Genomic DNA, 27,500 nt, shown 5'->3' on the forward strand with positions numbered 1-27,500 from the left:
ACCTGCTTTTACAGCCTGCAAAGCCCAGGTGAACCAGATCAAGCTGACGACCCTCACATGTCAGTCAATTGCCTGCTGAGAAAACAAACACAGCACTTTCACCGAGGAGACCGGGGTTCATTTGCCGCTTACATTTTTTTTTTTATGTCACATAGATCTGATGCTAAAGGAGAAGCGTCAATAACAATGCCAAAGGCACATACCCAAGCATCCATATTTTACGCAATGGGAGTGAGAATGAGTTCATGAACGTTCTGCTAAAATTATTTGAATGTGTTGAGTCAATATTGATATTCGATCTGAGGAATTTGCACGATTAAATAACCATAATGAAAGTTATTTTGGGAAAACACACCGATTAAACTTGTGGGGCCGTTACAATTGAAATGATATGACAAACTATTTTTGGTGCCTGCCCACACAGATGTTGCACCAATCGCAGCAGCAGTATTGACAGTGACAGCAAACATTAATGTAGGGGGCGCTGTTGCTGCAGAAACATAAATACAGTTTCTTCTTTTTACAGTTTTGACCATAATTAAACTACAAAAGACAGAAAAAGCACTGATGATATCTATGATTTCTTAAATAAATGTTAATATCAGTTCAGGCAAAAAGGGTTTTGGCCCTATCTTGCACTTGGTGCAGCGCAGCGCAAAGCCCGATGCAAGTGTCTTTGCTAGTTTAAGACCGACGCAGTTGTCAATTTACCGTCCAGCGCCCACGTCGTTTAAATAGCAAATGCACCTGCACCCATGGGTGTTCTGGTCTTACAGGGAGGTGTGTTCAGGTGCATTCTGGGCATGCTGGTCTTACAGGGAGGTGTGTTCAGGTGCATTCTGGGCATGCTGGTCTTGCAGGGAGGTGTGTTCAGGTGTATTCTGGGCGTGCTGGTCTTACAGGGAGGTGTGTTCAGGTGCATTCTGGGCGTGCTGGTCTTACAGGGAGGTGTGTTCAGGTGCATTCTGGGCGTGCTGGTCTTACAGAGAGGCGTGTTCAGGTGCATTCTGGCCGTGCTGGTCTTACAGGGAGGTGCGTTCAGGTGCATTCTGGGCGTGCTGGTCTTACAGGGAGGTGTGTTCAGGTGCATTCTGGGCGTGCTGGTCTTACAGGGAGGTGTGTTCAGGTGCATTCTGGGCGTGCTGGTCTTACAGGGAGGTGTGTTCAGGTGCATTCTGGGCGTATTGCTATCTTGAGGCAGTGGGAAGTGATGGCACCATTGACCAACAAAAACCTGGTCTAAAGTCAATAACGCAGCATTTCATTGTTATTTTAACAGAGCATTAGTAAAATGCTCCTAGGCTCGTGCACAGCACGTGCACACTATGCTTGTTACACACACAGGGACGCACAGCAGCACACACACATGCAGAAGATTACAAATACAAATATTACGGTGCAAATCCTCCATCATAACAGCAATGCTCCAAGGTCCAAACGCACCTGGCTTTTAAAGGGAATGGGAGATGATCTCTGATTGGTTTATTGCATGTTACGCCCAAAACACACCTCTGATTAATGAAGACACTAAGAACAACCCTTTTGAACCATGCGCCCGGCGCACGGACCCTTTTCTCCGCCGTCAAACTAGCAAAAGTGGATTTGGACACGCCCTAAACACACCTGCACCAGGTGTTCACGCCATGTGCTTAGATCGTTAAAATAGGGCTCTTAGGGTTAGAAACACGACATTCTCCACTTGTTTTTGCTGTATTCAGAATCCTCCTGTACAGCATTTAACATTTATTTTGGCCGCAGTGATTTTGATGAACAGTCCTGCCAATAAAATTAATGAATCGCGTCAGTCAATCAGCCTCTCAGCCAATCTTTAGGTGGTCAATTACCCAGTCAGTCAATCAATCAGTCAATCGATCATCAACTGGAAAACACCAAGAATGTTTGATGTGGAGAATGTTTGACCAATATTGGGAGGGGCAACCATCATGCACATTTCTCCCATTCCAAACATTAAATGTAAACCATTATAATTACATTGCAGTGATGCAATGATGTACTGATGAAGGAGAAACCTTTTCACCTCTGCCAAATGATAATAAAATGAAGGTTGTGCTTTCATTTTGAATCATTGATTAATAATAATAGTCTACCAAACCACAATATCCACACATTTTCTAGCAGCAGGTTAAATGCAGCAATATTTTACTGTAATCCAAAAGGCTTAAAGTGTTTAAAATGATATTATTTTACAACCAGTCCTCCAAACCATACGACCACATCGGCCGTTCATTCCTCCCCTCTAATCCGACCCACAGGAGTGTTTTCCGTCCTCACATCTAAACCAGAGAAGGTAACGGTCACGGTTTTAAATACATTGTTAGTAATCATATGTAATGTTTCTGAAACTGTATAATGTTCCATCTGATGATCATAAATGACCTGTAACAGCAAACGAGACTAAGGGCTCTTGCACACTGCCTGCATGGCGTGAGCGTGGCGGCTGCGTTGGGTTTTTCTATGTCTTTGCACACCAGAAACGTGTCTGACGCGGCGCTGCTGCTAGCCTTGTCTGTACACATGCATGTTTCACATTGATAAAATGAAATAATAGGGTGTTCTTTAACTTTATTTTGTCAATATTTTTTGTGTTTGTACATGTGTTTGCTCATATTTCGATATACTGTATATATTTTTATATTTCAATTCCCTTTCCTGTCAAAATGACATATAAAACATTTTTTCGTATTCTGTTTTGCCTGGAAACACTTCCAACATGCTTGCGTGACGTGCGAAAAATAGGCATTGGTCCTATTTCTAGCATGCACACGAGACGTGTGTGTCACGCAGACAGTGTGCAAGCTTTAACCTGTTAACAAGGGTAGCTGAAATAAAAACGGACACACCACGCAGCTGACATGCTCACGCCACGCAGGCAGTGTGCAGGAACAGTGAAAAGAATGCTTTTTTATATAGCTGTTATTAATGCATCTGCCCGGGTCCGATTTTTCCCGCGAAGTCACAAAATTATTTACGGCAGGTAGACGGCGCTACAGAGCACACACTGAAGGGTCACAGATTTCTTTGTAACACTGGTAAAGCCTGTGTTGGCGTATCCAGCCAGGTAAAGGGTAGCAGGAGATATAGGCTAGGCCTTTGTATTCTATGTTGAAGTTATCTGTTGTAGTTATGCCTGATACTGGGGTGGGACCATCGCAGAAAAAAAGGAAATTAAACGAACAACTAACGGTAAAAGCTAAAAGAGAGAGTGACAGACGACGGGCGAAAACCTGAGTCAATCTCGGTCAGGTTTATAACAGATGGAGACTATCACGGGATTTATAAATTACTCAAAACACACCCGTAATTGCCCCTCAGGTATGTCATATGTCTAACTCTACAATGCCCAATGTGGTTATACCTGAGTAACCTACATTAAATGATGCCCCCTTACATTTAGCACCCGTGACGTAGCTCCGTTTTTTTCCGTGAAGTTAAAACTCTCTGTTTCCTTTTCTTTTCAAACGGGACATGAACCCCAGTCTCCTGGGTGAAAGTCCTGTGCTTACACAGAAGAAACTGCGTGTGATCTTCAACCGGGGGTCCGGGACCCTTAGGGGGTCCTCAGAGTTACTGCAGGGAGGAGGAGGGGTGGCCCAATTAACCGTTCAAAGGTTAATATGTCTGAAAATATACATAAACATGAGTCCAACATATCATTATCTAAAGATGAATTGGCCTATTTTTGTTTGTTTATTAATTGACACAACATTGACAGGTTTATTGGCCTGTAGCCATCCACAGATACAGTTCAGCCTAAGGATTCCCTGTGTTACATGTATGTTTAACATTAAAACATGATGTATAAATATATGAATATGTCAATAAATATTATTTTAATAACTTAGTATTGTATGCACCATACAAAATGTATGTGTAAAGGCTTTAGGCTGCCCTACACATTATTGTAGGCCCAGTTTAATATGCATCTCAATTTCATATAATATGTTGTAGAGGGTCCCTGCTTTGTCTCTCTTTCAGCTATGGGGTCCCACGTTGAAGACCCCTGTGATACAGTATCAGACAGTACACCTGCAGTGTGTGCTAGTACTGTTTTTTGGCATGTCATCTGCATTAAAAATGTCTTGAGATGTTTAAACAGAAAATGAACAATGGTGGGTCTGAAATTGTTGTGGCTGCGTCCATTTTTTGTAGCTTTTCGATGGCTGATTTTGAAGTGAAAGTAAAAGCAAGATATGACTTCTTTTGTTAACTAATCGATTGCGTAACATTGTACAAAAAATGCAGATAAAAAAACGAAGTAATCCGATTGTTTTCTTGTATAGGCCGATTACAAAATAAGTACAAAGCTGTGGATGTTGTTAGCTACTTTAGTCATTTTAGCCTAATTTACTTATCCAGTATAATATTTAAGCATGTTATTTGGGTCTTGTTAGGTCGAGTATATGCTAATTACATAATTACACTTCTGAATAAGGAGCATAAAGACTTTCCAGGAAGCCAGATCAGAATACTGTTTGAACATTATTTCAGCCTTGAAATAATAATAATATGCAGAGATAAAGAGTACGATTTACAAAGTAAAACTATCACGCTACACTGCAACTCATAGGTTTAATTTACAAAACTTTTAGATTAGATTTATTAATTAGAATGTCCTTTACATAAATAAAGACATTTGCTCCATAAGTTGTTGCAGAACAATTCACCATAATGCAGAAAATAATGTGTTCGGCGGTCAACATTTCTATTTATCCCAAAAGTGGAGATCTCATTCTTCACCACCCCCCCAAAAAACTACCATGCTGCAACTACAACCCCCCCCATGGAAATCTCCCAGTTTGGGATTAACCAAAATCAAACAAAAACTGCATTGTCAGTAACTGTTTTTACCTTGGATAGCTGCACGCTGAACGGCGGGACTTTGACCAACCCCACCCGCCTCAGCACCTCCAGGGTGAACGCCGCCGTGCTGCTGGTCAGCAGCTGGATGAGCGTCAGGAAGTTGAAGTTATAATTACTGATGAGAAACTTCAGCAAAATGTTCAGGGAGCCGGAGAAAAAGCCGTGCGCAACGGCCACGGCGATCCCCAAAAAACGGCTCTTAACCACATCCATGATGCTTTGCTGCTGCTCGCTTTAGAGACAGTCATACAGGAGAGAGAAAGTAGTGTTTGTGCCCGGTGGTGCCCGTTTCAGCCGGGGGTTGGAGAGTTATCAGTTTTGGAGATGAAAAGGGAAGGGTTCGGTTTGGCTGTTACGCACTGCTGCCGGACGGAGAAACGGAAGGAAAGGAAGGGCGCGAGGCTGTACAAAGCCTACCTTTGTGAGGGGAAATGAATCCACACGCAGGAGTTTTTGGGAAAATAGCAAAAGTGAAATCGGGAGGTAGGAAAAGAAAAGAGGGACCGATGCGCACGAGGAGATCCGCTGTTAGCTTCTGCTGACTCGCCTCTTCTGTAGTTCAAAATGCAGTTCAGTCCAGCTGCTTTCAGGTAAAACACTCAGAAACTCAGCCGTTGTTGGCATTAGTTTCCATTAACTCATTATCAGCAGCAGGAGACTTCATCAGGGACTTTTTCTTTGCGCTTCTGTTCCAAAAAGGAAAAAAAGAAAACGTCCGGTAAGTGCGAGAGAGAGACAGAGAGACAGAGAGAGAGAGAGACGCAAAGGAAGAGTGATAAAAAGAATCGGGGAGAAGAAGTGGTTCCCTACGAACAGAAGCTGCAGTGGAGGACAGAGACGCGCAGCAGATGTGCTTGAGGTGTACAGTAGAGGGGAGGCCGTCCTCTGAGAGGCTGCATGGGGGGGGACATTTTGCCGCAGAGCCTCTTGGCTGATTGCACGAGAGAAAAGGGGGGGGGGGAGAGATAGAGGGGCGGAGAGAGGGAGAGAGAGAGAGAGAGAGAGGAGGAGTGTAAGAGAGAGGGGGAGAGAGAGAGAGAGAGAGGGGGAGAGAGAGAGAGAGAGAGAGAGAGAGAGAGAGGGAGAGAGAGAGAGAGAGAGAGGAGGAGTGTAAGAGAGAGGGGGAGAGAGAGAGAGAGAGAGAGAGAGAGACAGAGAGAGAGAGACAGCAGAGGGGGAGAGTAAGAGAGAGAGAGAGAGAAATCAACCATGAACCCATACAAGCATGCAGAAAATACATAAATGTAGCCTATAAAACAACAAAGCACACAAATATAATGTGACTAACTTTAAACAATACGTCTCATTGAGAGACATTCATTCATCTTTTGTTTGCAGAATAGTCCAATGAATGGAAGCCGTTCACTCTCTTTTGCATAAACAGTACAGTAGGCCAGTGATTCCCAACCAGGGCTACATTTTCAATAACGTTTGGAAACATATTTTCTCCCATTTATTTTTGACGTATCAGAAATACTAATAATCTCTGCAGGGTAAATCCAGACAGCTAGCTAGACTATCTGTCCAATCTGAGCTTTCTGTTGCACGACTAAAACTACTTTTGAACGTCCACATGTTCCACCAAAACAAGTTCCTTCCTGAGACTATTTAGCAGAGGCACCGTGGCTCTGTCTGGAGCTTAGCCCCGCCCACGACGATTGTGATTGGTTTAAAGAAATGCCAATAAACCAGAGCAGGTTGTTCTCCCATCCGGGAATGCTGTGTGGACTAGCCAGACCTAAGTTATATTTGTATATATATATATATATATATATATATATATATGTATTAATATGTTCTTTTGCTAACATTAGATATTTACACAGCTAAAAGACATTTAGCATCACAGAGATTAGTTTTGTTAGGGCGTTCACGTACATTAGCTGACGTTAGCTTCTCTGTGTTGCCAGATATCGCGAGAGTTCGGTCCTGAGACAGAAACAGGTCTCAAATAAAGTTCATTTTCTCCTGATGTGTCCGTCTGAAAATGACCATTTCAGTGTCAGAATGTTCTGGAGACATGTGGCTTGTTGAAGAATAGAGTCCAATGTTTACTTTGGTGACCACGGGGCGAAAGGATCGCTCATAATCTGCGTTCACGTTCACTTCTCCAGTTGGAATCAACACACACGGACCTGCCGCTAGTCTCCGAGGACAAACCCACGGGACACAGAGACAGGAAGGTACTCTGAGTTGGAGCGTGTCTGTCTCTGTCTCACTGTAGCGTCTCTCCAGTGTTCATCACACACAGACTAATGCGTTATATTCTGAATACAATGTTGTCAGTAGGGGCTTTCCGACCGGAGGGTTTCTGCAGTTCTTACAACTAAACGTTCCTTTCTTCGTCGTGTTCTGACAGGAAACATTTGGGGATTTTTAAGCTCCTCTGGCCGCTGTATCGTACTGTTTTAGCTCCTACTCCAGAGCAGGGTCTTTACCCTTTTCCCCTTTTCCTAGGTGGACTTGATTGGTCGAACTTATAAGTCCCGCCCACTGCCATCTCGGAACTTGCAGACAGAGCAACAACAGGACATTTTTAACAGTTTTCACCATCTTATTCATCCCTAATTTCACTTCTGACAACGTTTTAGGCGAGAAATGACCTGTTTAGATTTCTAATATAGGCAGTCTTGTGAAAATTGATGCTGAAATGACATTTTGCTTCAAAGTTTTCGGAGTTGAGAAGCTCCATGAAGTGAGGCGACAGCCAGCAGGCGTCTGCCCCGGCCGCTAGCTCGTCGCTGGGCCAGTCCTGCTCAGACACCTCGCTGTGAGCTGGAGGTCTCTCAGACCGCTCTCGTTAATAAGAGGCTTTTATTTCGCCGTGTTCTATTAACACATGTCCATCATGAGATTAACGGGAACCTGTGGTTAACTGTCTTTTAGGACACACACACACACACACACACACACACACACACACACACACACACGTCCACAGCGCAGCAGGCAGAGGCGGGGTCTGTTCCGAGTATAATAAAGCCCCGTCTGTGTTGAGCAAAACATTACGTGAATTACTACGAGAATGGACGTGCATTTAATATAGGAAAAGTATTAGCATCATTTGTTGTTGTTGTATGTGGCGATTAGGTCTAGTGACGACGCTATGAAGACCGTTGCCGTGCCTGCGTCCCTCCCTTACCCCTCCTACCAGTCCCTATGGCCACTGGGCCAGTGGGAATGCAAACGGAAAAAAAGATTTTGGGGGAGAGTAGTTCTTAGAACTGCTTAGAAGTGTACTTTCCCTCTAAAAAGTACAAGTACTATCCGGTCGGAAAGCACCTAGTGTGTTAATGTTGGAGTCCCGACCCGACTCTTAGCAAACCAGCGATGGCGCCCGCTTTAGAAAGTAAACTAGTCGCAAGTTTGCGGTAAAATGCAGTTGGGTTGACGAGGTCAAAGCACTATATGTAGCAGCTGTGAATCAAATAAACGTATAATAAATAATGTTATGTCATTTATTTTGCTCTAACTCCGGATTTCCACTGGATGCAGAACGTCTGCGGACCGGCTCCGCTGCGGAACGGCTGCGTGCTCCGCCGTCCGTCAACACCCACCAGGTCCGGATTTGTTGCGGCACGGCTGCAGCCATGACTGACAGCTGTAGTCACGAGGACCCACGAGATCTCACGAGATCTCACGAGATCACGTAGAATAGAACCACAAAACCAACACCAGTTTGTTTCCATCCAGAGGAGTAGAGGGGAAACAACTCTGTGCTGTGTTTTCAAGGTGTAGTTCAGGGAAATATGATCCGCCGTGAGCACGGTGGATTTTATTTTGAAAATTAACCAGATGTTTATTTTGTTTCTGTTTCTCGACTTCCTGTCCCAGCACTATCTGCCGTGTGCTGAATTGCTGCGGAGCTCTCCGGCGTCCGGCAAAAATAGAAGCTCTGCGTATCTACTCCGGAGGGCTGCGGACCGCCGGAGCTGGGACGGAGTAGGGACGCAGACGTTCTGCAGTCAGTAGAAATACACACACTGACTTTAATGGAAACCTAATGACTCCGCCGACGATGTTCCGGAGCCGTTCCGGAGCCGTTCCGCAGCCGTTACGCAGCCGTTACGCAGCCGTTACGCAGCCGTTACGCATCCAGTGGAAATTGCCAGTAACACTGAATGTTTGTTGCTTCAATCCAGATGAGTAGCCTATTGAAAGGTATTTTCCACGACTGAAAAAGGCCCGTGTTGAGGATGAGGACCAGCCTGAACCGGAGGTCTGAAAACCGAGCTGAACAGTCTGATCCCCCCCCCCTCCAGCACCACAAACTGCTTTCTAGTCTGTGGGAAACACTGCTCTCTCTGTCTTCTCAGTTCATTTGAGTTCACTTCAAATCTTTATTGGCGTGACGGATAAAGGATTTAAATCATGAAATAAATCAGAAATTAAAACAGACGGCAGATTAAATGATCAACAGTTTGCGTAAAAGCACATTAAGCTGGTAGAAGCAGCTCAGAACATCCAGTACAAGTCAACACACACAACACCAGGAGGAAAAAGGGTTGTTCAGAGAAATAATTAGGAAGGAATTACACTCAACAACATTATAAACGCAACACTTGTGTTTTTTGCCCCCGTTTATTATCTATTAAGATCTAAGACTTCTTCTATGTACACAAAATAACTATTTCTCTCAAATATTATTAATATATCTCTATAATATTTATCGATGAACGAAGGAGTTGTTGTAACTACAGTGTACATTGTCATATCTGCCCGAAATTTCCCAGGGTCCTGGCCTGAGGACATCTAGAGGCCAACATTGACTTTTGGTCATAGCGCCCCCCGCTGGCAACAGGAAATCCGCCTTATATGACAAACATCATCCGATTTACATGAAACTTATAATGTGTGGTCTACATGGGATACTGAGACGCCCCCTATACTTTAACCACGCCCACTTACTCAGGCCACGCCCCCCTTTTATGGCTTTTGAACCGTTAAGGTAGTCTTGTATGAGATATCAATGAACTCAGCAGAGTTCCTTATTCATTGGTGATGGTTTGGCCCGCCCCCTATGTTTAAGCCACGCCCCCTTTCACAGCTAATGAACTGTGTGACATAGAGTCTTGTGTGAGGTATCATTGAACTCAGCAGAGTGTGCCCTTTTCATTGGTGATGGTTTGCAGTGTCTGAGTGTCGCGTAAATGCACGGTCGCAAGGAGTGGCGTCCGCCAGTAACCCCCGACGAGCGCAGAGGAGCGAGGGCCCGTCCATCGCTGCTTGCAGCTTTAATTGTTTGTTTTTTTTTAAATTAGTGATAATTTCTCTCTGAAAAAAATCAAATGAAATAGTGAAATATGTGAAATATGTGACACAACTTGTCTGGGGTCAAAGATGACGTCTTTGCGCGTGTTGTTTGGGAATTATATACAACAGCAAGTTGTCACTGTGGAACCAGAGAATGTAAACGATTCCCAACTCATCACATCATACATCACAAGGCCACTTGGTCAGGACCCTTCAGCGTGATTCATGCTTCTGCGTTAAAGCTACACGAAAGATTATTTTGTACCTTAAAATAATGATTCCAAACTAGTTTCAGTGGTTCATCAACTTGTAACGGCACTTCTGCATTCACTTTGCGGCTCTCTACCAGCTACCGTCGGTACGTACGTACATGACCCTACGCCGTAGCCTGACGTGCACCTCTCGAAAAATGGAACGACACGTCGTGGCTTGGTAGCGGTGCATTCCCCCCCCACAACTCATTTCCTGGTTCTCCTTCTCCATCAACAACATGACATCAAGGAGAGGTTTAACTCCTCCTGCTGCAGATCTCCCACCGTGGTCAGAAAGAACAGGACTCTGTTTCTCTCACTAGGACTCTAGAGTCACTACTCACTCTGAAGATAATCACCATCACTCTCCTCACTCTCTAAGACACACACACACACACACACACACACACACGCCGGTCCTGCTATTCTCTTAAAGAGATCGACGTACACACCAACACACCAGTTTAACCCTTGTGTTGTCTTCGGGTCTACCTTTGACATATACATATATATATATATATATATATATATATATATATATATATATATATAACGTTGACATATACCCTTCTGTGATTATCCTTCCTTTAATATTAGTCTAAATAATTCATAATTTCTGCTTTTTTAACTCAAGGATTAGGTATAATTTCATATAAATAAAGAAATAAGTGTAAAACTAGTAATAAGTTGGTGTTAGTGGTGTTTATACATGGTAGTGAAAAGAATCGTTCAGTCCACTTTCGTAGACTACGGAGAAAGCTTTGCGTGGAGCCTGCACACGACCAGAAATCAGGCTTTAGGCGCCATTTGTCAGCGTGCAGGCTAGGGTTAGGTTTAGGTAATAAAACTACCTGGTTAGGTTGAGGAAAAGATCTTGGTTGACCAAGCGGTGGGAGAGTGAGAACAGGTTGCCACTGAAGAGCTGCCGTGTTTGACGAGTTGGGAGTTAGAACGGGTTGATTATTAATAAAATGTTTGGTAATACTCGGACACAAAGTTTGTAGAGAGACAGAATGTTTTCCTTCTTTTCTAGTGAACCAGTGTGCAGACTGGAGTGAGTTTAAAATAGACGAGTTCAGAACGCAGAGCCTTTTAAATGTCATTTTCCTCTCTGTCTGTGGGTGCAACATCTTTAAGTCTTATTCAGATATCTTAAGCCTCCTGTTTGACCCATTTACAAAAGCTTTCTATATCAGAACTATGACAAAGGAATGTTGAAAAAAATGACTAATGTTGGAAAAAGCTACAAAAAAGCAGGAAAAAAAATAAGATCGGTGGAAATACCTGACAAAAAAAACCCATAAAAAACATCGCCAAAGGTGACAAAAACTTGTTAAAAAAAAGTGACAAAAATATTGGAAAAAAGTGGGGGGAAAAACATCGGAAAAAGCGACAAAAAAAACCTGTTAAAAAATTGACAAAAACATCATTAAAAAAACGGCAAAAAAGTGACAAAAACGTTGAGAAAAGTGTAGTAAAAGAACAACAAAATGATGACATTTCGACCCAGAAAAACACAAAGTTGCACAGTCGAAGGAAGACAACACAAGGCTGAAGAAATAGTGTGCAATGATTTTGATAAATCAAATATAAAGAGAGGAGAGTTACACACAACGTGGCTTAGGGTCAGAGAGAAAGAACCAAGGGAGGAAGCAGCACGTTCGTGATTGCACCTGTCCTCCGTGCCTCAGCTGGGGTCATGTGACCTCTTGATTGGACAGGTTCACGTGCTCCAGGTGACAACAAGATAAAGATAAAGATATCGTTATCTTTATCGATATATAAGAGAGAAAATGGACAATAAAACATGATTAAAACACCTGCAGCTTTTTCTCTCTGTAGATGAAAATGTTTGGATGTTTGCCATCAATCCGAAGAACTGAACATCTTTTCTGGTTTTATTTTCTGAGTCTCTTCCTCCTCCTTCTCAGAAGCGGAGACATTCCCATCACTCATAACCGGCGTGGAAATGGCTCGGACAATATTTTTAATTGAAATATTTCATCAAAAAATCAGCTTCCAGGCCACGAGGGAGGGAGATCCGCCCTTATCGAGCACAGCCCATTAGCTTCCAATTAACACGCGGAGACAGAAGACACGGACGGAGACGCTTTCAAAACCGTGAGCAGATTAAGACAGAGGGGTGGGGGGAGGGATTTAGACCGACACCATTCTCTGCAGGGAGGAAACAAAACAAAATAAATGCATCCATTATTCCACAGACTCTAGCTATTATAGATTAGGCTAAAGTCATTTGAACTTAAAACACAGAATGGAACAGACCTGATTTCACTCTAAAATGGATTTCCAAATGAATGTGTAGCAGCACAATCACGTTGGATGAACGAGAAGGTGTTTATAGTTTATAGTGCAGCTGGTAAGTCAAATTTCTGCAATTATGCAATTAAAAGTGTGTTTCTGGTCATTTTATGTGCTGAATACAGTGGTGTAGTCTACGTGATCTGCAGGTATACGCAGTATACCCACTAAGAAAGCTCCAGGATCTCCATATACCCTCAATGACATGCAACAACATACTTTCCATTACATTTTTGACATTCAGAACTGTCATCTGTGTTTTATTTATCTTTGCATAGGCTAAATAAAGGTAAAATGGTTCATAAAAGTGTATCAGAATACAGGAAATGAAGTCTTTGACACTCAAAATGTCCCTGGTAGAGGACACCCAGATTAGCCTGTCTCTGCCCTCCTACGTACTTCCGTAGTGCCCACTGTCGATGGTTAGTATTGTCCCAAAAGGAACACCTATGTTAAAACACTTACCGGAAATGACGAGATGGGATGAGCGTGATGAACACAACACATGGCAGCTGATTGGACGAACGCGTCACGTGGGTCTGGCTGCTCCCGGATTTCAAAACAGACTGATAATGGCGGCTCGTTCAGAATACGATCTCGTATTTTACGAAGATAGTTCACCGAAACGTGTTTCTGAAAACATTTTAAGCGAGAAATAGGCCGTGCATGTTGTTTTTGTTGTTTTTTTCCCCCTGCCGCTTTGTAGTCAAGATGGCGTCCGTTTAGGGCGAGTAGTGTCCATCGTTCCACACTGAACTTTTTGACCGTTTTTAGGGGGTCATCCTGGTACTTTCAGTGCGTTATCTCCACTATCCACTTCAAACTAAGTGTTTGAAGTGTGACAGCAGGCGCTTTGAGACAGCCTTGGTGCACGGAGATCACTCAGTAATTGGCTTAAAAACCAAAACGTAGCGGTGTAAATGTAGCCTAAATGAAAGTCCTTTTAGTGCCATAAAACTTCCGAGAGAGAAACCCACGATTCAGTCCTCTGGTTGGAGCTCAGAGACAGACTGAAGGTTTTAAAGATCTTTGACAGACTGCAGCACTGAACACCGGCCGGTCCTCTGGGACGTTTCCGTACGAAACTCCAATTGCATTAAAAACTAGAAACTGCTAAAAGTTTAGCAGCGCAGCCGGTCGGTTTGATGCAGTCATTCAAAGTCTGTCTGAGCATGAAGAAGAGGGGGGTAGAAAAACAGGGGGGTAAAAAGAAGACGGATAAAAAGAGGGTGAGGGGAGAAGAAAGAAAAAGGAAAGGACAGCTAGGAAAGTAAAGGAGAGGTAAGGGGAAAATAGTGAAAGAAATGGGAAGACATTTTAGGAAAGGAAACCGAAGGAGAGGGGAGGAAAAGGATGGGACAGCTAGGAAAAGAAAGGATAAGAAAAGGAGAGAAGGGAAAGGGAAGAAATGTAAGTAAAGGAAACCAAAGGAGAGGGGAGGAAAAGGGGAAAACAGAAGACAAGAGGAGAGAATAAGGATAGGACAGGAATGGAAAGAAAAAGCAAGGAAATGAAAGGAAGGAGGGAGAGAGTGAGGAGATGGGAAAGAAATGGGAAAGGAGAGGAAAGAAGGAGAAGGAAGGAATGGAAGGTAAAGAAAAGGACAGGCAAGCTAAAGCTAAAAGAAGGGGAAAAGAAAGGAAAAGAACAGAAAAGGAGGAGAACCGAAGGAATAGAGAGGATGACGAGAGGGAAAAGAAAACCACGAAAGAAATGCAGGTGAAGATAACTAGAAAAGTAAGATAGGGGGGAAAGAGAAGATAGAAAGAGGAAGATATATTAAAAGGTTAAGGGAGAGGACAAGAAAAGAGTGAATGCCAAGACAGGAGGGAGGGTGAAGAAAGATGAGAGGACATGAAGTGGACGACTGACGATCGTGACAGAAAGGGGATGAAACGAGAGGACAAAAAAGAAGTGAGGAAAGAAACGAGTGGGGGAGGAGGGAGAGGAGGAAGAGGATGAGCGGCAAAGAGTATCTGTCTTCACAGGGTTTTTTGTGTCAAAGTGAGAGCGAAGCCGGGTTTTTCCCTGCAGAGAGATTGGCTGCAGGGCGGAGAGGAAGCCATCACGCATCATCATCACCAGGAGAGCTGTGATTGGCTGCAGGGCAGAGGGGAACCCTTCATGCATCATCACCCGGAGAGCTGTGATTGGCTGCAGCAAGAACGAGTCGGGGAGCTCCCACACACCACATCACCATCACCATCATCATCATCATCAGTGACATTTCAGAGGATAGAGACAGCCTAAAAGCTGCTGTTTGGTGATATTCACTATCAACAAGCCAGACCCTCCTCCGCAGCACTGTGGAGGAAGGTCTGGCATCAGTCAAAAAATGCGTCATTAAGAGGAAAAAAACATATATAAGTCGCATTTATTTAGACATTTATTTCACAAAATCCAAGACCAAGAACAGACATTTAATCTGGAAAGTCAAGTTATTAAACTACCCAACAGCCCCCAGAACAAGGGGCTGAATACGGTAGGTGTCCTCTACGTTAACGTAACACATTAACAGTTATTAAACTACCCAACAGCCCCCAGAACAAGGGGCTGAATACGGTAGGTGTCCTCTATGTTAACGTAACACATTAACAGTTATTAAACTACCCAACAGCCCCCCAGAACAAGGGGGCTGAATACGGTAGGTGTCCTCTACGTTAACGTAACACATTAACAGTTATTAAACTACCCAACAGCCCCCCAGAACAAGGGGCTGAATACGATAGAGTGTCCTCTATGTTAACGTAACACATTAACAGTTATTAAACTACCCAACAGCCCCCAGAACAAGGGGCTGAATACGGTAGGTGTCCTCTACGTTAACGTAACACATTAACAGTTATTAAACTACCCAACAGCCCCCAGAACAAGGGGCTGAATACGGTAGGTGTCCTCTATGTTAACGTAACACATTAACAGTTATTAAACTACCCAACAGCCCCCAGAACAAGGGGCTGAATACGGTAGGTGTCCTCTACGTTAACGTAACACATTAACAGTTATTAAACTACCCAACAGCCCCCAGAACAAGGGGCTGAATACGGTAGGTGTCCTCTATGTTAACGTAACGTAGCTGCTCTGTTGACGAGCCTCTCCCAGCAGCACGTTGTTCAAGCACCCATCTGTGGACTCCTTCCTCCAGCTCTGGCCATCTGGATTTCAGCGCGACTAGCTTTCTTTGTTTTCTTCATTGCAGTAAGACTAACCTTTTCTCCAGTCCCTCACAAGTTTCTCTCTCACTCCAAACTCTCCTTCTGCTGCTCGATTACCGTTTCCGGCTGCGTGTTTTACTACCTGCAGTCTCCTGCAGCTTCTTTTCTTTCTCAGTTGTCTTTAGGAGCAGCATATAGTCGTCACAAGCCTAGAGCGCCTCTCGCGGCTGTAGACGGTAATGTTTTCAGCATGAAATAACATTTAAAACATGTTACATTATATATATTTTGATATATAAGTCGCACCTGACTATAAGTCGCAGGACCAGCCAGAGCATGAAAAAAAGTTAGACTTATAGTCCGGAAAATACGGTATTTAAGATTGAATCTAAAGTAAAATTTGAAGGTACTCAACTCAAACTGGGAGAAGTTAGCATGTGTATCATGTTTCTAATCTCAGGAATGAAAATGTACACCACATTTTTCGATAAGCTAAGATAATATGCAGCGAGAGCTTTTCATGTGATATTTGCTTCTTTATTGAAGGCACTGAACACACCATAATTACACTAATAACATTTCAGTGGTGAAATTAGTCACGGTTGACATTTCTTTTCTCCAGTTAAACAGGATATCAGTGAGATAGATAAAGAGGAAGCAGACAATGACATGGATATTATGTAAAGCATCTTGATTTACATAATTAATTAATGGAAAGGTTAACACAACTTGTTAATTATAAAACTGAATCAGTTTGGGAATCTCGGTAGATTTTTTCCAAAGCCTGCTGTTGATAATGTGTGTGTGTGTGTGTGTGTGTGTGTTTATAACACTTTGTGGGGACTTCCAGATGGCGAGCTACAGGTCCTACACGATGGTTTCTGTCATTTTAGGTAGTTCTGATCACGCAAAGTGTTCATTTAGTTATTTGATGCTATACAAACAGGCTGAAATGTCATTGACAGCTGGGATTGACTGCAGATTGGTAGGGCGGGTGTGTGGGCGGGCGGGACGTTGATACTGTGGCTCCAATGCCTGACAACTACTGCACAGACTCTGGCTCCAAAACTACAAGTTGGCAGCGCCCGTATTCAGGAGATTGTGTCTTCACTTGTGGGAGGAAGTGAAGACTCATCGTTGTTCTTTGTTTATAGTCCGTGGTTGCGACACTCAAAAAAATGTATCCACTGATGTACAGATGTCTCTTTTGCCACGTATGTCTATGGGAGAATGTACTTTTGGGCCAGAGGGCATCACGTGATGGACACAGACGTTGTAATTCCCCTGTTTTGGCCGATATGTTCAGTGTGGTTGATGTTAGTTTAAACTATGTTTAGTTCCTTTGTGTTTTGTTTTGACTCCCTCAGACACGTCCTCAGAAGTGTGGTAGTACTTGTTCTACGGTGCTGTGCTGCGAGTTCCAGCAGACAGGCAAGCAGGCGTGTAGATCTTCACCGTCTCGTCCCAGGAACAGTCCACCACCTGCAGCCAACACAACACAACACACACCGTTAAGGCCAATTCGTGCTTCTGTGTTACATCTACGCCGGGGATTGTGTACGTAGGTACGTGTAGGACACCGACCCTACGCTGTAGCCTAACGTCACCTCACAAAAAATGTAACCACGTCGCGGAGACGCACGTGGCTCGGGCGTGGCTCGTTAGCGTTGCATTTCCCCCCCCGACTCATTTCCTGGTTCTCCTTCTCCACAAACAACATGACATCAAGGAGAGGTTAACTTCTCCTGCTACAGATTTCCCACCGTGGTCAGAAAGAACAGGGGAGACACACACACACACACACACAGACACTATATATATATATATATATATATATATATATATATATTATATATATACACACACAGAATGTATTAAAAATAAGAGAGTAAGAATTAAGATAAAAAGAGCCCTATGAGAGCCTATAAATTAGGACCTATGTTCCCACATTTACTTTTTCATATATTTGTATCAGATTTTATCCCCCTTTCTCCCAATTTGATAGCCAATTACACCCAACCTGTTATCCAGTAGCAATGGACTACAGATGGAATGTAACCCTAACATAGGGCCTAATTCTAAGAAACATCTTAGAAATGTGGGAACATTGGGCTGTGGGACCATAGGGCTGTGGGAACATAGGGCTGTGGGACCATTGGGCTGTGGGAACATAGGGCTGTGGGACCATTGGGCTGTGGGACCATAGGGCTGTGGGAACATAGGGCTGTGGGACCATTGGGCTGTGGGACCATAGGGCTGTAGGAACATTGGGCTGTGGGACCATAGGGCTGTGGGACCATAGGGCTGTAGGAACATTGGGCTGTGGGACCATTGGGCTGTGGGAGCATTGGGCTGTGGGAGCATTGGGCTGTGGGACCATTGGGCTGTGGGACCATAGGGCTGTGGGACCATAGGGCTGTAGGAACATTGGGCTGTGGGAGCATTGGGCTGTGGGACCATTGGGCTGTGGGACCATTGGGCTGTGGGAACATTGGGCTGACCCCAAAGAATGAATAGACAGTGTGGTCTAAAACACTTGAGCTTCCATCGGAAATAACCTCAGTGCTGCAGGTTAAGTGTGGACATGTCAGGGAAGACAGAGAGACGAGACGTTCGGCTCTCTGTGTCCTCAGGTAAACACTTATATCAAAGTGTTCTACCTAAATTACCCTCTATTATCAGTTTTGGGACAAAAGGCACTTAGAGAAATGGCCGACTGGCCGCCGGTCTCCACTCTGAAGACTAAAGTCTGTCCTTTTATTCTTCATTTCCTTTGCCTCCAAAAGCAAAGAACATTCTCTGTGATTATAGTTTCCTACGAGGTGGTTTGCATCAGACAAAAGTTCCCCTGATTATTCAGTGTAATTCATCCTCTTGCTTTTCATCATGTTAATGTACACATCGTCTCGAGGCAAAAAGATGCAGATCGACTGTAACCTTTAATCATGTTTTCCTCGCGGAGAAGGCCAAGCTGAGTATTATAACTTGTGTTATTCATTAAGGGAATTCATTAAAGTAAGAATGTATTAATAAGGACACTGAGTCGGTAAAATCTCTAATTCTTTATTTTATTATCACATTATAATTCTACATTTCTTTATAATATATACATATATAATTTATATGCGTAGTACCTCCACCAAGGAGGATATATTTTCTGTTTGGGTTTGTTTAACTGTCAGCAGGTTTACGGAAAAACTACCGGCCTGACTTCCATGAAACTTGGTGAAATGGTGAAGCAAGCCCTTCTACCAGTGGTGTAGTCTAATGTATTTTAGCGGGTATACTGTACTATATAAATATATGGACCAGAATGGACATATGGGGTCTGGGTGTTATCCCCCAGGGAAATTTGGAGCGTCAAAGACTTCATTTCCTGCATTCTGTTACACTTTAATGCACTAATTTACGGTGGAAATACCTGTATTTAGCATATGCGAAGGAAAACACAGATGACAATTCAAAATATATCAAAAATATAATGGACAGTATGTTGTTGTGGGTCATTGGGCATTTTTAAGTGGGTATATGGAAATCCTGGAGCTTTCTCAGTGCGTATACCTGCGTATCACATAGACTACACCACTGCCTTCTACTATTTTTTATATTTCCATGCAACATATTTGTCAGTCAGTGGTCCAATCTTTGCACAGCGGACAGTTTTTTTCACAATTGCCGGAAGAGAACATTTAGTCCTAATGCTCGAAAAGCTTTTCTCTCCATTCTGATGTTTTTACCTCTAATTGCTGAACGTAATGTTTCCCCTACGACCATTAGTACGCACACGAAAGTCAGGGATGAACGCCTGGGCACAAATCATAAAGGTCTCGGTTCAGGTGCAATTTCTGACCCTATTTATCCTCCTAACACAATAACAAGGTAGACAATGTCAGTCACAGAGAGTCCAATGGTTACTAATACACTTTAAAAAAACAAAACAGACTCACCTCTGTTAATTTAACATAGCTAATTTGCTATTAGACAGAACTATACATAATAGTGTCGTCTGCATAATAGTGATATTTTGTACCAAGAAAAAATAGACAAAGACAAGTTTCTTAAGCAGGTAGAACCCTCATTTAAATGTTCTCAGCTATTTGAAGCTCTTTACTTTCTAAACCGAGACATTTCAAACGATGCACCGAAGGATAAAGTACAGCTGCGTCACCACCCCTCTCTCCGCAGTCTATAATCAAGCAAGACGTGACTATCGGCTGAATAACACGCCTCCGTGGGGGACGTGGCTATCATCTGAATGACACACTCCCTCTCTGTCATCTGTCCTGGCTGCAGAACAGAAAGCTTGGTTGATGAGTTTTGTCCCTTTTTCTCACAGCTTGCAAAGTAAAACGCCGGTTCCGCTTCACTTTCAGCACGAGGAATATGAAGCCACTTTGTTATTCATATAATTATATCCATTGTTTTATACCGTCGCAGGTGTTAGAACCCACTTTGTGTTTGGTTAAACAATGAAGAGGAAGCTGCAGCCTGCTGGATGAGGAAGAGGGATTAAAAATACATGATTGCTGGTTTGGATCCAAACAGAGAATTCTTGGTCCTCGCTGTCTCACTTGTTTCCTGTTCAAAAAGCTTGCAGGCAGCACAGCCAATCAGAAAAAAAGCTTGGTCAGAGGGTAATGTATTAACATGTCAGTAGGGTTTGTGCTATAATTAATTATAATCCATCACTGTGACGGACGGGGGGGTTGTTAAGAATCTGTCAAAGTGTATTTTACCTGTCATATTCGTTTCCTGGTTTCATACAGAACTGTTTCTGTTGGTAAGTCTGAATTATAAAAATGACATGCTGCTTTTTGGATGCTTTTATATAGGCCTTAGTGGTCCCCAAATACTGTATCTGAAGTCTCTTTTATATAGGCCTTAGTGGTCCCCAAATACTGTATCTGAAGTCTCTTTTATATAGGCCTTAGTGGTCCCCTAATACTGTATCTGAAGTCTCTTTTATATAGACCTTAGTGGTCCCCTAATACTGTATCTGAAGTCTCTTTTATATAGGCCTTAGTGGTCCCCTAATACTGTATCTGAAGTCTCTTTCATATAGACCTTAGTGGTCCCCTAATACTGTATCTGAAGTCTCTTTTATATAGACCTTAGTGGTCCCCCTAATACTGTATCTGAAGTTTCTTTCATATAGACCTTAGTGGTCCCCTAATACTGTATCTGAAGTCTCTTTTATATAGACCTTAGTGGTCCCCTAATACTGTATCTGAAGTCTCTTTCATATAGACCTTAGTGGTCCCCTAATACTGTATCTGAAGTCTCTTTTATATAGGCCTTAGTGGTCCCCTAATACTGTATCTGAAGTCTCTTTTATATAGACCTTAGTGGTCCCCTAATACTGTATCTGAAGTCTTGGTGTAGAATAACAGCCACTAGAGCCAGTCCCACAATGTGCCATTTCTGTGTCTGTAGCTTTAAATGCTATTGAGGATATGAGAGGGGGGCAAGGTGGAGGGTGAGGGTGTGGCCTTGACCAACTGCCATGCTTTGCTCGTTTGAAAGCCATGATGTCTCTCTCTCTCTCATGGGGGGGCCAAATCCTCTGGGCGGGCAAAGCAGAGAAAGGGGAGGTAACCTTTCCTCTTATGACATCATAAAGGGAAGATTCCAGATCGGCCCATCTGAGCTTTCATTTTCTCAAAGGCAGAGCAGGATACCCAGGGCTCGGTTTACACCTATCACCATTTCTAGCCACTGGGGGACCATAGGCAGGCTGGGGGAACTCATATTAATGTTAAAAAATCTCATAAAGTGACATGTTCATGCCATGGGACCTTTAAAGCACACGCCACTATGAGCCAGATCACAATAGTTAACAAAAAGTAATTGAAAGATGAAAAAAGTATTTAATTCATGCTGTACCAATCTCGCATGGTACAGCATGAATCAAACATTTCGTGGACGCTTCTTTGGGTTTTTAGCCGTGCCTTCACCTGTTGCAGCCGTCCTCTTTGTCTCCAAAACTGAAAGCTGCTTGTTGAGGCTGTAATCAGTCCAACAAAGTGCTGCCGCGAGGGACTAAACACTGAGAGATGCATGAACACACTGTGACACGCTCGAGACTGTATTTGCAATGATTTATTCCTCCACACGTAAAATACAACTAGTACTGCAGTTACCAAATGTAAAGTTACTTTGTGAGTCGAAATAAGTGTGTCACTGTAGGTTTCTTTCTGCTAACCCCAGCGTGTGACGACTCCTTTGTCACACTGTCACTCGGGAAGTATCACGGAGCCTGTTACCACGACAACTTAACATTGATAACAAGTGCATTGTACTGTGCGTGTGCCTTTCCCACTGAGAGTATGTGACGGCCACAAGCCTATTTTAATTATTGTTTCTTCATTCATCTTTTCACTTCATTATTAAGAAGACGTTAAATATTAGCCAGACTTTGAACTTTATCTTGCTTTTATATTCCCTTTAGTCTTTGGTTCTTGTGTTCCTCCCCATTACACATCTCTCTCTCTCTCTCTCTCTCTCTCTCTGTCTCTCTCTCTCTCTCTCTCTCTCTCTCTCTCTCTCTCTCTCTCTCTCTCTGTCCCTCTCTCTGTGTCTGTCTCTGTCTGTCTCTCTCTCTCTCTCTCTCTCTCGGTCTCTCTGTCCCCCTCTCTGTGTCTGTCTCGGTCTCTCTGTCCCTCTCTCTGTCCCTCTCTCTCTCTTTCTTTGTGCTTTTGCTGCAGTCTTGGCTGTTGTGTATGCCTTTCCATTACGGCCAGCTGTTAAAGTTAATTAAAAAAGGGCATTCCTCTCCTCAACAGCTTACTCACTGCACGACTACTTCGCCTACTCGTGCTCGGAAAGGCCATTCAGCTTGTTGACTCACTGATTCAAAGATCCGATCAGCCTGAAAAGCCTGATGGTTCGGAGGGAAGGGTGATACGGTGATGATGAAATGCATGTGTGTACAGACCAAACACATGATGTAAAGCACGGCCATCAATATTCTATAAAGAGCCAACAATCTGCATGTTTTCCTTCCAAACAAAGAACCACAACAAACCAGATCAGACTATGTCCGATGTAATCTATATCCACGACGTTCCACTTCCGGGATTGCTCCGGTCCTTTTTGGCCGGATGTCTTCCTCTGTCTCTGTGTCGGCGTTCTAACCTCCGGTGGATTTGTGAGGACTATGGTTAACTGCTCCTCAGATCTCTGCAGGGTAAATCCAGACAGCTAGCTAGACTATCTGTCCAATCTGAGTTTTCTGTTGCACGACTTGTCCTTGCTTTTGAATGTACACATGTTCCACCAAAACTCAACCTTCCTGAGACTATTTAGCAGAGGCACCGTGGCTCCGTCCAGCGCTTAGCCCCGCCCACGACGATTGTGATTGGTTTAAAGAAATGCCAATAAACCAGAGCACGTTTTTTCTCCCATCTAGGAATGCTGTGTGGACTAGACAGATCCTCCTCCGCAGCGCTGTGGAGGAAGGTCTGGCAATGCGAGACTATATCGGATGAAAAAACAATGACATGTTGTTTTCAACCAATCCTCCAAACCAGTGGTTGTCAAACTTTTTTCAATAACGTACCCCATTTGAATTGTGTTTTTAAGTACCCCCTGACCAGCCATTTACCAACAACAGCCACGTAACTGAAAAACATTTAAATGCTGATGAAAAAAGGCAACAAAATCTTTAAAAAAAAAAGTAAAAATTTTGAAAACTGCGACAAAAACAACTTTGTAAATAACACAGTAGAAAGAAGGAAGCCAAGCTTCGAAAAAAGTGACAAAAACTTCGACAAACTTGGAGAAAAAAGAAGGAAGGGAGGAGGGAAGGAAAGGAGGAAGGAAGGAAGGATGGTAGGAAGGAAGGAAGGATGGTAGGAAGTAAGGTAGTAAGGAAGTAAGGTAGGAAGGAAGTAAGGAAGGAAAGAAGGAAGGTAGAAAGGATGGTAGGAAGTAAGGAAGGAAGGATGGTAGGAAGTAAGGTAGGAAGGAAGGAAGGATGGTAGGAAGTAAGGTAGGAAGGAAGGAAGGAAGGATGGAAGGAAGGAAGTAAGGAAGGAAGGTAGGAAGGAAGGGAGGAAGGATGGTAAGAAGTAAGGTAGGAAGGAAGGAAGGATGGTAGGAAGTAAGGTAGGAAGGAAGGGAGGAGGGAAGGAAGGAAGGAAGGATGGTAGGAAGTAAGGTAGGAAGGAAGGAAGGATGGTATGAAGTAAGGTAGGAAGGAAGGATGGTAGGAAGTAAGGTAGGAAGGAAGGATGGTAGGAAGTAAGGTAGGAAGGAAGGAAGGATAGATGGTAGGAAGTAAGGTAGGAAGTAAGGAAGGAAGGAAGGTAGAAAGGATGGTAGGAAGTAAGGTAGGAAGTAAGGATGGTAGGAAGGAAGGTAGGTAGGAAGTAAGGTAGGAAGGAAGGACGGATGGTAGGAAGTAAGGTAGGAAGGAAGGTAGGAAGGTAGGAAGGAAGGAAGGAAGGAAGGTAGGAAGGAAGGAAGGAAGGAAGGAAGGAAGGTAGGAAGGAAGGTAGGAAGTAAGGAAGGAAGGAAGGAAGGAAGGAAGGTAGGAAGGTAGGAAGGAAGGAAGGATAGTAGGAAGGAAGGTAGGAAGGAAGGAAGGTAGGAAGGAAGGTAGGAAGGAAGGAAGGAAGGAAGGTAGGAAGGAAGGTAGGAAGGAAGGAAGGATGGTAGGAAGGAAGGAAGGAAGGAAGGAAGGAAGGTAGGAAGGAAGGTAGGAAGTAAGGAAGGATGGTAGGAAGGAAGGTAGGAAGGAAGGAAGGATGGTAGGAAGGAAGGAAGGATGGTAGGAAGTAAGGTAGGAAGGAAGGATGGTAGGAAGGAAGGAAGGAAAGAAGGAAGGTAGAAAGGATGGTAGGAAGTAAGGTAGTAAGGAAGGAAGGTAGGAAGGAAGGTAGGTAGGAAGTAAGGTAGGAAGGAGGTAGGAAGGAAGGAAGGTAGGAAGGAAGGATAGGAAGGAAGGAAGGAAGGAAGGAAGGAAGGAAGGAAGGATAGGAAGGAAGGAAGGAAGGAAGGTAGGAAGGAAGGTAGGAAGGAAGGAAGGAAGGAAGGAAGGAAGGAAGGAAGGTAGGAAGGAAGGAAGGTAGGAAGGAAGGAAGGAAGGAAGGAAGGAGGTAGGAAGGAAGGAAGGAAGGAAGGAAGGAAGGTAGGAAGGAAGGAAGGAAGGAAGGAAGGAAGGAAGGAAGGAAGGAAGGTAGGAAGGAAGGTAGGAAGGAAGGAAGGAAGGAAGGAAGGAAGGAAGGAAGGAAGGAAGGAAGGAAGGTAGGAAGGAAGGAAGGAAGGAAGGAAGGAAGGAAGGAAGGAAGGAAGGAAGGAAGGTAGGAAGGAAGGAAGGAAGGAAGGAAGGAAGGAAGGAAGGAAGGAAGGTAGGAAGGAAGGAAGGAAGGAAGGAAGGGAGGAAGGAAGGAAGGAAGGTAGGAAGGAAGGAAGGAAGGAAGGTAGGAAGGAAGGAAGGTAGGAAGGAAGGAAGGAAGGTAGGAAGGAAGGAAGGAAGGATAGGAAGGAAGGAAGGAAGGAAGGAAGGTAGGAAGGAAGGAAGGAAGGTAGGAAGGAAGGAAGGAAGGTAGGAAGGAAGGAAGGAAGGAAGGAAGGAAGGAAGGAAGGAAGGAAGGAAGGAAGGAAGGAAGGAAGGAAGGAAGGAAGGAAGGAAGGAAGGAAGGAAGGTAGGAAGGAAGGAAGGAAGGAAGGTAGGAAGGAAGGTAGGAAGGAAGGAAGGAAGGAAGGAAGGAAGGAAGGAAGGAAGGAAGGAAGGAAGGAAGGAAGGAAGGAAGGAAGGAAGGAAGGTAGGAAGGAAGGAAGGAAGGAAGGAAGGAAGGAAGGAAGGAAGGAAGGAAGGAAGGAAGGAAGGAAGGAAGGTAGGAAGGAAGGAAGGTAGGAAGGAAGGAAGGAAGGAAGGAAGGAAGGTAGGAAGGAAGGAAGGAAGGAAGGAAGGAAGGTAGGAAGGAAGGAAGGTAGGAAGGAAGGTAGGAAGGAAGGAAGGAAGGAAGGAAGGAAGGAAGGAAGGTAGGAAGGAAGGAAGGAAGGAAGGAAGGAAGGAAGGAAGGTAGGAAGGAAGGAAGGAAGGTAGGAAGGAAGGTAGGAAGGAAGGTAGGAAGGAAGGAAGGAAGGTAGGAAGGAAGGAAGGAAGGAAGGAAGGAAGGAAGGTAGGAAGGAAGGAAGGAAGGAAGGTAGGAAGGAAGGAAGGAAGGAAGGAAGGAAGGAAGGTAGGAAGGAAGGTAGGAAGGAAGGAAGGAAGGAAGGAAGGTAGGAAGGAAGGAAGGAAGGAAGGAAGGAAGGAAGGTAGGAAGGAAGGAAGGAAGGAAGGTAGGGAAGGAAGGAAGGAAGGAAGGAAGGTAGGAAGGAAGGAAGGAAGGAAGGAAGGAAGGTAGGAAGGAAGGAAGGAAGGAAGGAAGGAAGGAAGGAAGGAAGGAAGGTAGGAAGGAAGGAAGGAAGGAAGGATAGGAAGGAAGGTAGGAAGGAAGGAAGGAAGGAAGGTAGGAAGGTAGGAAGGAAGGATGGAAGGAAGGAAGGTAGGAAGGAAGGAAGGAAGGAAGGTAGGAAGGAAGGTAGGAAGGAAGGAAGGAAGGAAGGAAGGATAGGAAGGAAGGAAGGAAGGAAGGAAGGAAGGAAGGAAGGAAGGAAGGAAGGAAGGAAGGTAGGAAGGAAGGTAGGAAGGAAGGAAGGAAGGAAGGAAGGTAGGAAGGAAGGTAGGAAGGAAGGAAGGAAGGAAGGATGGGAAGGAAGGAAGTAAGGAAGGAAGGAAGGAAGGAAGGAAGGTAGGAAGTAAGGTAGGAAGTAAGGTAGGAAGGAAGGAAGGAAGGTAGGAAGGAAGGAAAGAAGTAAGGTAGGAAGTAAGGAAGGAAGGAAGGAAGGAAGGAAGGAAGGAAGGAAGGAAGGTAGGCAGGAATTAAGGTAGGAAGGAAGGAAGGTAGGAAGGAAAGTAGGAAGGAAGGAAGGTAGGAAGGAAGGAAGGAAGGAAGGAAGGAAGGAAGGAAGGAAGGAAGGAAGGTAGGAAGGAAGGATGGAAGGTAGGAAGGAAGGAAGGTAGGAAGGAAGGTAGGAAGGAAGGAAGGTAGGAAGGAAGGTAGGAAGGAAGGATGTAAGGTAGGAAGGAAGGAAGGTAGGAAGGAAGGTAGGAAGGAAGGATGGAAGGTAGGAAGGAAGGAAGGTAGGAAGGAAGGTAGGAAAGAACAGGTTGAAAATAGTTATAAAAAGCGACGAAAACATTTAAAAATTGACAAACTTCAAAAACAGCGACTAACCCTACAACAATATCAGTCATTTGTTTTCCGTCCTCATATCTATACCAGAGAAGGTAACGGTCGCGGTTTTAAACACGCTTTTAACATTTTGAAATGGTAACAGTTTGTTTATATATAAACATTACGTTACTTAACTTCCGCTTACACATGTGACGCTGAACGTGATGTAGCTTTGTTTGTTTTATGGGAGTGTTTTTCGGGGGAAAGGACAGTCTCTTTAATTCACACTGTAGCGTTTATGCTACTGTATTAGTACCACACATCTGTATACACAGACAGCATCATGTAGAGATGGGCAATATATTGATATTATATCTACCAGGGATGAACTGAATCCAGGATTCGGCCGAATATTGGGCTTTTTGACGGGGTAGGGTTTCTGCCGAATCTCAGAATTTTTCCCAGCGAACCGAACC

General features: G+C 43.9%; 2 protein-coding genes across 2 annotated transcripts in view; both read right to left on the reverse strand.

Moving 5' to 3' along the window:
- slc35d3 (solute carrier family 35 member D3) overlaps positions 1-5,706 on the reverse strand; it is a 15,880-nt gene extending 10,174 nt beyond the window's left edge. The window contains exon 1 of the mRNA XM_078275282.1: positions 4,870-5,706. Within this exon, the coding sequence (XP_078131408.1) occupies positions 4,870-5,094 (225 nt within the window). The 5' untranslated portion in view covers positions 5,095-5,706. The remainder of the gene's footprint in view (positions 1-4,869) is intronic.
- An 11,141-nt stretch (positions 5,707-16,847) lies between these two features.
- pex7 (peroxisomal biogenesis factor 7) overlaps positions 16,848-27,500 on the reverse strand; it is a 55,224-nt gene continuing 44,571 nt past the window's right edge. Inside the window, exon 11 of the mRNA XM_078275055.1 lies at positions 16,848-17,341. Within this exon, the coding sequence (XP_078131181.1) occupies positions 17,258-17,341 (84 nt within the window). The 3' untranslated portion in view covers positions 16,848-17,257. The remainder of the gene's footprint in view (positions 17,342-27,500) is intronic.

Source organism: Sander vitreus, chromosome 18 (assembly GCF_031162955.1).
Source record: "Sander vitreus isolate 19-12246 chromosome 18, sanVit1, whole genome shotgun sequence".
NCBI lineage: Eukaryota > Metazoa > Chordata > Actinopteri > Perciformes > Percidae > Sander > Sander vitreus.